The sequence below is a fragment of the Theropithecus gelada genome, chromosome 13 (assembly GCF_003255815.1).
Source record: "Theropithecus gelada isolate Dixy chromosome 13, Tgel_1.0, whole genome shotgun sequence".
Lineage (NCBI taxonomy): Eukaryota > Metazoa > Chordata > Mammalia > Primates > Cercopithecidae > Theropithecus > Theropithecus gelada.
Genome location: NC_037681.1, coordinates 5,332,234 through 5,341,577, shown reverse-complemented (window position 1 = coordinate 5,341,577; position 9,344 = coordinate 5,332,234). Strand labels below are relative to the sequence as shown.

Sequence of the window (9,344 nt, the reverse complement as noted above, 5' to 3'; positions counted from 1 at the left end):
GGTTGCAGGGGGACAGGGAGTATATGGGTACTGTCTGTACTTTTTCACACAATTTTGCTGTGAACCTAAAACTGCTTCAAAAATAAAGTTTATTAATTTGAAAATAAATAGATTAGAAATACAGTGTCACCAATTAAAGTTAGAAACTGAAAACTAGACTAGATTTAAAAGACCTTTAGGAAAGACACTTTTATATAAAATATCATCAATCTGCTAGTGTCACCTACTGGTGAAAATTGGCCACTGCTGTGGAAACAATTCTATCCATTTCTTTTTCTTTTTTTTTTTTTTTTTTTTTGAGACAGAGTCTCGGAGTCTCGCTCTGTCGCCCAGGCTGGAGTGCAGTGGCGTGATCTCCACTCACTGCAAGCTCCGCCTCCCCGGGTTCACGCCATTCTCCTGCCGCAGCCTCCCGAGTAGCTGGGACTACAGGCACCCACCACCGCGCCCGGCTAATTTTTTTGTATATATATATTTTTTAGTTGAGCGGGGTTTCACCGTGTTAGCCAGGGTGGTCTCGATCTCCCGACTTCGTGATCCGCCCGTCTCGGCCTCCCAAAGTGCTGGGATTACAGGCGTGAGCCACTGCGCCCGGCCAATTCTATCCATTTCTTAGTGCTCTTGAATTTTGATGGTTATATAACAAATGTTCTGTAGGAAGTATTAGTAAACACGAATTCGACCAAATAGAAAAAGTATTAATATTTATGTGATATATAAGTTGCACATGAAGAGGAACTATCAGAAAAACAACCTTTACATTTACATACCCGTAAGCCTCAACTCGAAACTAAAATTAGTTTTGATTTAGGGAAGAGAAAGTTAAATGAAGGCAAATGGAAGTATGTGGAAAAGGAGCTTTATATGATACTCTCTCAATATTTCTCATACAATCCAATATTTTAAGTAAAAGCAATAAATCCAATGTACAGCTTTTTATGCAAAAATAGCATCTATTCATTTTTGGTGTTAGCCATACCCAAAGTCTCTCCTTAATAACACTGAACTCAGGATCTTATGACACTTCATGTTCTCAAATGCCTTTTCATTTCCCCGCACAGCAACCTCTGAACTGTGATTCAGTTCTATAGCATCTGCAATCAACTCCCCTAGAGGAAGGACTGGTCTATTGATGGGGGTCTTTCAGTTCTAGCTTACAGTCAACTATTGACAAATTTTTCCTTATTTGTTCTTTGGGCAATTTTTGTTTGCCCCAGAATTTAATGTTTTAAATTAAAAATCATATGGGAGTGTGTGTTTTTTTTTTTTTTTTTTTTTTTTGTAACCTAAATCCCGTAAGACTCAAAAGAGAAGGAGTAAAAGCACTCTGGCAATCAGTCAACTATCAATCTATTTTTACCAAGTAATCATAAATTTTCCATCTGCTGTGGAGGACACCAAGTTGGATCCCTGTATGGGATGTGAGAGGTGTGAGATACTCCCTTCCTTCTTCCTTCCTCCTCCTCCTCCTTCTTAGAAAGGCATACAAATTTTCTTAACATATATACAGGGAGAACCACAGAGTGATTACCTCCTTCTTTCTTAGTTTTGGAAATTTTTCTTTAGAAATGATTTCAGACTCAAAGAAAAGTTGCAAGAAGAATACAAAGAACTCCTGCATACTCTTCATTCAAATTAGTTTTATTAGATTATCTTGATAGATAATATACATGTTATACATATATAAACCTTATATATATAATATATAAAAAGTTTTTTGTAACCACCGAAGAGTAAGTTCAGATGTGGTGCCCATTTACCTTTAAATACTTTAGTGTGCTTTTCTCTAGAAAAAGAGACATTCTCTTAGTGTGACAACGGTGCTGTTTTCACATTCGGGAAATTCACATTGACAATACCATTTTCTTATTTAATGTCCTTGTTCACATTTCACCAATTGTCTAAAGAATTTTTTTTTTTTTTTTTTGAGACGGAGTTTCACTCTTGTTGCCCAGGCTGGAGTGCAATGGCACGATCTCAGCTCACCGCAACCTCCGCCTCCCAGGTTCAAGCAATTCTCCTGCCTCAGCCTCCCTAGTAGCTGGGATTATAGGCATGTGCCACCATGCCCAGCTAATTTTGTATTTTTAGTAGAGACGGGGTTTCCCCATGTTGGTCAGGCTGGTCTCGAACTCCTGACCTCAGGTGATCCACCCGCCTCGGCCTCCCAAAGTGCTGGGATTACAGACGTGAGCCACCGCGCTCGACCATGTCTAAAGAATTTTTACAGCAAAATCAATCTTTCTGCTGTAGGCTCCAGATTGCTAGGCCTATATGTCACATTTAGTTATCATGTCCCTTGGGTCTCCTTTAACCTCTAACTGTTCCTCAGCTGTTTCATGATCGTGGCATATATATATATATATGTGTGTATATATATATATATTTTGGTAAAGTATACCAGCTAGTTAGTTACTTTGTAGAATGTCTCTCAATTTGGGTTTGTCTAATGTTTCCTTGTGATTAGATTTAAGTATGTGAATCTTTTCCTCATTTCCTTGAATACCTTGATTAGATGCATTTTTCCATTTTGGGCATGCATTTTTGGCAGGAATATCACAGAAATGATGCTGTTTCTTTTCAGTTAATCAAATCATGATACACATCATGTCTGTTTGTCCCAATCCTTGTGGGATTAACCTTGATCCCAATCCTTGTGGGATTAACCTTGATCATTAAGTTGGTGTCTGCCAGGTATCTCCACTGTACAATTACTGTGTTTCTCTTTTAAATTAATAAGTAATTTTTGGAAGATATTTCCTCATGAAGCTTTTGCCAACTAACTTTAGAACAGAATTGATGATTCTTTCTGAACCAATTTTAATTGTGATAGTTGCCAAATGGTGATATTTTAAATTTGTTATTCCTTCTGCATTTATTAGTTTGCCAACTGTAAGAAAGTGACTTTCTTTCCTATTTATGTCATCATGTATTCATTTATGTTAGTATAGACTCATGGATTCTTATTTGAGTCAATGAGTTACAATCCACTACTATCATTTTGGTGACCAAATTGTCCCAGATCTGGTCAGTGGGAGGGAGCTCCTTCAAACTGGCTCCTATGCCTTTTTGACAGGTCCTCATAATTTTTTACCCACTTCCTTACTTTCTGGCAAAACAAGATTCTCAAGTTCATCATGAATTTCTCTATTCCATTCCTGGGTTCAGTCACTTCTCCAAGGATCCCTGGTTTATTTTAGTGGAGAATGATATTTATAAGCAAGATCTGGTGCTAGATGTACCAATTACTACTGGGGTGTCGCTGCTTCTAGGTCCTCCTGGGAATCAGTGCAAGAAAATATAAATACACACACACACACACACAAAATTTACATCTATTTATAAATCTAAATTTTAAAAATGAGTTCACACTGATACCTTCAGTTGCAAGCCAGCATTATAGGGTTCATTCTAACCTTCCTCATTTTCCCTTTTTTTTTTTTTTCCTTTTCTTGCTTTCTCTTTTTTTTTCTTTGTTTGTGACAGGGTCTGCTCTGTCACACAGGCTGGAGTGCAGGGCTCACTGCAACTTCCGCCTCCCAGGCCCAAGTGATCCTCCCACTTCAGTTTCTCTGAGTAGCCAGGACCACAGGCACACCAACACACCTGGCTAATTTTTTGTATTTTGTGTAGAGACAGGATTTCGCCACGTTGTCCAGGCTGGTCTCGAACTCCTGAGCTCGAACTATCCGCCTGCCTTGACCTCCCAAAGTGCTGGGATTACAGGTGTGCCCGACCGCCGTAAAGATCTTACGACCATGGGTAGTGACTGGCAAGAATGTGCTTTACTAGTTTTAAGATGGAGTTATTCTTAAAATGGTGTCACCCTGGCTCTCCTATGCTCTTGTTTCCCAATTTGACAACCAACGTGATCTTTCTGATTAGCTCAACCTTACTTAAAAACCGGCCGGGCACGGTGGCTCACGCCCGTAATCCCAGCACTTTGGGAGGCGGACGCGGGCAGATCATGAGGTCAGGAGATCGAGACCATCCTGGTTAACACGGTGAAACCCAGTCTCTACTAAAAAATGTAAAAAATTTAGCCGGGCGTGGTGGCGGGTGCCTGTAGTCCCAGCTACTCCGGAGGCGGAGGCAGGAGAATGGCCTGAACCCGGGAGGCGAAGCTTGCAGTGAGCCGAGTTCGTGCCACTGCACTCCAGCCTGGGCGACAGAGCGAGACTCCGTCTCAAAAAAAAAACAAAAAAAAAAAAACCAAAACCAAAAAAACCATCATTGCCTCTCCAGTGTTCTTACACTAAAGGGGCCATCTGCCTAACTTAATTTAGGAATGCCTGTATGTTTCCGTACTGCTTAAATATTCCCAGGAATGCCTGTATGTTTCCGTACTGCTTAAATATTCCCAGCTTTGCCACTCCCTGTTTCACACCAACATCCAGTCATCTGGAAGATCTTTCCATTCCTCCATTTCTCTCATAACTAAAACAACTTCAGACTTAACCCTCACTCCCACCGGTAACTCACCCTTAACTCTTCTTGTAGAACTTAAATTTCATGTATTGTTCTCTCCTTCTGTCCCTGACTCACTTCTTAAATCTCTGGTGGATGTTCCCCTGTTGTCCTGTTACACTGTTATTCTGACCTAAACAGAACTGATCACATTGCTTGCTGGGAAGATGCACATGCGATCTCTAGTGTATATAGTAGGTCCTCAATTATTACTGGTGACTGGTAAAGCAGCCAAGCCCTTTTGACTATAAATCGATCTTATTCTACGTTAATAACAATATTAGCACAGGATTCTATTCCCCTGCTGGATATTATTTACATTTGATAATGAATGAACTAATTCTCTTTGACAGCAAAACATGTATTCAGCTTACAGTCGAAAATGCAAGGCAAGGTACACAATAAGACGGATCCAAGCCCTGACCCCTCCGAGCTTTAAGCAGTCAGGTAACTATTTGTTCTGAAAAGTATTAACTGTCCTATTAACGTTAACCTTCACAACACAATGCCTTGTGTTCAACCGGCCTTGGCCTCAAAGCACTTTCCTGGCACATTCCCTAAATTTAAAGAACGGTTTCCATAGAGCTGAGAGGGTCGAGGCAGGGGCAAGTGTAGAGAATGCAAGAAATGGAGACACCCCGGGCAAAAGAACTCTAGACTGCACTCCAACCTTAGCACTTACTAGGCATTCGAGTTCAGGACCTTGACACTTGCACTCGCTGGTGGCGAGCCCCGCCTCCCCATTCCGGCTCCACCTCCCCAACCCAGCCCCGCCTCCCCACCCTGCCTCATCTACCAGACAGGTCCCGTCTCCCCATTCAGGCCCCCGTCTCCTCACTCAGGCCACGCCTCCACATTTAGGACACGCCTCCCCGCCCAGTGCAGTCTCCGAACTAGGGCTTACTCCAAGCCCTGCTTCCTCGCCCAACCTGGCCTCCCCACTACGGCCTAACCCCAAGCCCTTCTCCTCGTCCGGCCCCGTCTCCACACTACCGCCTGGTCCTCAACTCCACCTCCCCACTCCGACCCCATCTCCTTGACCAGCCCGGCTTTTATGCTCAGGCTCCGCCTCCCCGCCCGGTCTTGCCTCCAAATTGCGGCCTTGTCCCACGCCACGCCTCCACACGGCCCCGCCTCCACGCTCGGCCTGGCCCCAAGCTCTTCCTTCCTGCGGCACCCTGTCTCAGCACTCCGGCCTGGTACCGAGCCCCGCCCCGCCTCCCCAGGCCGGAGCCCGCCTCCAACCCCGCCCTGTCTCCCACACCCAGCCTGGCCCCGAGCCCCACCTCCCACCGCGCCCCGCTTTCCACTCTCCCGAGCCCTGCCTCCCACCCCGCCTTCACACTCCCGAGCCCCGCCTACATCCCCGCTCTGTCTCGTCGCTCCACCTGGTCCCGAGCCTCCCCTCCTGCCTCCACCCTGCCCCGCCCCCACCATCCCGAGCCCCGCCTTGTCTCCACACTCCGGAGGCACCTCCCTACCCGGCCCCGCCTCCGCGCTCCGGCTGCCAGCCCTCCCTTCCACGCTCTGCTCCTCCTCCATCTTCACGCTCACGCCAGGCCCTGAGCCCCGCCTCCACGTCTCGGCGCCAACTCCACGTCCTGGCTCTTATCTCTGCCTTCCAGGCTTCCCCCAGCTGCACGCTTGGGCCCGGCTCAGAGCCCTAAGCCCTCCCGTTCCTGGCCCGGTTTGCCAGAACTGCACCGCGCCTCTCCGCCCAGGCCCAAGCCCAAGCCCAAGCCCAAGCCCCTCCTCCACACCCGAGTCCAAGCCCCGCGTCCCGGATTCGGACCCGCCTGCCTGGGGCAGTGCTGCACCAGGTGCGGGTGTGGCAGGCGTCTCGGAGCGCCAGGTGCAGCTTCCGGGTCAAGATGGTCGCCGCCTGCCGCGCCGTAGCGGGGCCCCTGCCGTGCCGCCGCCTCCGCTGCCTTCCCGTCCGGGCCCCGCTGCTGCGCGTCGCCCTCTGCCTTCTGTGCTGGGCCCCGGCGGCTGTGCGCGCGGTCCCTGAGCTCGGGCTCTGGTTAGAGACAGTCAACGACGTAAGTGGAGTGTCGGGACCGAGGCGTGGCACGTCTCGGGCCCTCAGGGCTGTCACGGTTCCTCGCTGGACCCCGGGCTTGTTCACCTGGCCTCTGCCGGGTCAGCACCGGGTCCCCTGATACCCTCCCGGAGCTTTTTGTCTGTTACGAGCGGGGAGCCGGGAGCGGCCCCTCCTCCGGCCCGACCTAGGCTGCAGGGAAGAGCCGTCAGGATTGCGCAGGGGACGGCCCTCCGGTCCGAGCGCTCGGACTGTTACTGAAGGTCACCATTCCCGACGCCGTGGCCCTCATTTTGCTCTGATATGTTTTGGCTGAATCAGGAATCTCTGCACATCTAGCAGCATCTTTGGGATTCGACTCTTCCTGTCCGGATGCAGCCACAGTGGGCCACACCCCTGAGGCCGCAGGGAGGACTTGCCAGCGCTTCAGTTTCTGCATAAACTTAGAAAGCGCGTCTGCCGCTTCCTTTAAAAAAAAAAAAAAATGAGGAGGAAACGTGCAGTAGTCACCCTCTCTCTCTTTCTCTCTTCTTGAGTTCCTGAATTTCTCTACAGTTCCTATCACAGTTCCGGGTGTGTGTGTGTGTGTGTAGGTGGAGCGGGACTAGTTATTAGGGAGTGCTCGAAAGGCGAATCTGGAGGCATGAGTGGGTGGAAACTCTTCTTTCCAAGGCAGGCTATTAGAAAACTTGGCATCTAGTAATTAGAGGAGATGATGTGGGAGAGATACAGGGGCAGAATTATGGAAAGTCTTGCAAAAGAGAGACAGGAAGTCTGGAAGAGGCATTATCTCCGGCTTCTCTGGGGTCAGATGACTAATCCAGCACTGTTTGGGATGAGTATTTTCCACATGCATGGACTTATATTTTGATTTCCTTAACCAGAAAAAGAAAGTAGTTCCAAAGACTACAAATACTTCCCACAACAGCAAAGCTACTCGGAGGAACGCGCTGGGTATATTTCTTATACCCAGAAATATACCCAGCGTGTATATTTCATAGGTATATTAAGACCTATTGCGGCCATTTCCTCCAGGATTCTTCTGGGTTGGTGACCTAATTTGTGTGCCAGTTATACAGTCTGCACATCTCCATTATTTCATTTCCTAAACGGGAAAAAGTAGAACTCAGTGAACTACTCTCATGGCTTCCTGCTGCGACGATAGTGAATAGTCAATATAACTATATTGGAAGTGACTCAGCCGCATGCGTGTTGTTAGATTACTTGAACATATCTGTATAGATCTTTGCCAAGTGTACTTTGAACATACCTGCAAAGATCTTTGCCAAGTGTACTTCTTCCTGTATGAGGAATAGAAGTTTGCTCCTTGAGTGCTGCATGATCTTTGGGCCCATTTTACTCCTGTGCGACCCTGGGCCACTAGAAGTCTAAAAGCACTTCTCTCCCACGAGTGGACTTACTATTTTCCTCATTTCAGGTTGTCAGAAACAGGAAAGGAGAGTGGGGCTTTCTTTCATTTGTACTGCAGATTTATCAAGAAATTTTGTTTCTTTGTTTTTGTTTGTATGTTTGGGACAGAGTCTTGCTCTGTTACCTAGGCTGGAGTGCAGTGGCACAGTCATAGCTCACTGCAGCCTCAAACCCCTGGGCTCAAGCAGTCCTCTAGCCTCAGCCTCCCGAGTAGCAAGGGCTTGTAGGCACATGCCACACACCCAACTAATTTTTAAATTTTTTGTAGAGGTGGGGGGGGGGTGTCTCACTATATTGTCAAGGCTGGTCTTGAACTCCTGACCTCAAGCCATCCTCCTGCCTCAGCCTCCCAAAGTATTGGGATTACAGGCATGAGCCACACTACACCTGGCCAAGAAATGGTTCTTTTGAGTGTACAAGGGAGCAAATCATTGAAGCACCACTGTGTGTCATATGTTAGACTGGTCATTGCTGTTGCAAAGATAAATTTTAGCCATAGCCCCTTCTCCCAAGATGCTCATACAGTAATAGGAATAACAGATTTATGAGTAGATAGTCATATACACTGTGGTATACTTGAGCTATTACTGGAGCACCAAGAGGGTCACCTAACCCTGCTTCCTGGAGGAGAGACCTGCCTCAGTCTTGAAAGATGAATAAGTACTACCTTGGTGAAGAAGAGGAGGGGAGCAGTGCAGCAGCAGTGCAGGAAATTAGTGGTGTTTCTGCTACATCAAATTTCTGGCAGGGTTGTTAGAGGGGACTTAGGTCACCACAAGCCTTCCATGCCTGAGCTTGGCCTTGAGCCTGAGGCCAGAAGCCTCAAACTCAAGGACATGTGTTGGCCAAGGCAAGTCATGTCATTGAGTACATTGAGCTAGGTTCAGGACTGGAGGGGGTAGTGAGGAATGTTGTGGACTACAGATTGCGTGCCCATTCTGAAGAGGGCAAGTGCTATTTGGCTTCAGCTTACTCTATGCATACACTCTTAACAGAGTGGGCACAGAATTGCCACAGCTCCTTGTTTTTTTAAGTGAAACTGGAGTCCATATTTTTTTTTTTTTTTTTTTTGAGACAGAGTCTCGCTCAGTCACCCAGGCTGGAGTGCAGTGGCCAGATCTCGGCTCACTGCAAGCTCCGCCTCCCGGGTTCACGCCATTCTCCTGCCTCAGCCTCCCGAGTAGCTGGGACTACAGGCGCCCGCCACCTCGCCCGGCTAGTTTTTTGTATTTTTTAGTAGAGACGGGGTTTCACCGGGTTAGCCAGGATGGTCTCCATCTCCTGACCTTGTGATCCGCCCGTCTCGGCCTCCCAAAGTGCTGGGATTACAGGCTTGAGCCACCGTGCCCGGCCTGGAGTCCATATTTTTATTATGTCAATTAAAAAGTTTTTTTTTTTTTTTTTTTTT

General features: G+C 47.2%; 1 protein-coding gene across 2 annotated transcripts in view; it reads left to right on the top strand.

The window, feature by feature from the left end:
- The first annotated feature begins 5,962 nt into the window (after positions 1 to 5,962).
- TMEM87B (transmembrane protein 87B) overlaps positions 5,963 to 9,344 on the top strand; it is a 65,807-nt gene continuing 62,425 nt past the window's right edge. For both annotated transcript variants that reach the window (XM_025354829.1, XM_025354830.1), the window contains exon 1: positions 5,963 to 6,506. In XM_025354829.1, coding sequence (XP_025210614.1) covers positions 6,339 to 6,506 — 168 coding nt within the window. In that variant the 5' untranslated portion in view covers positions 5,963 to 6,338. The remainder of the gene's footprint in view (positions 6,507 to 9,344) is intronic.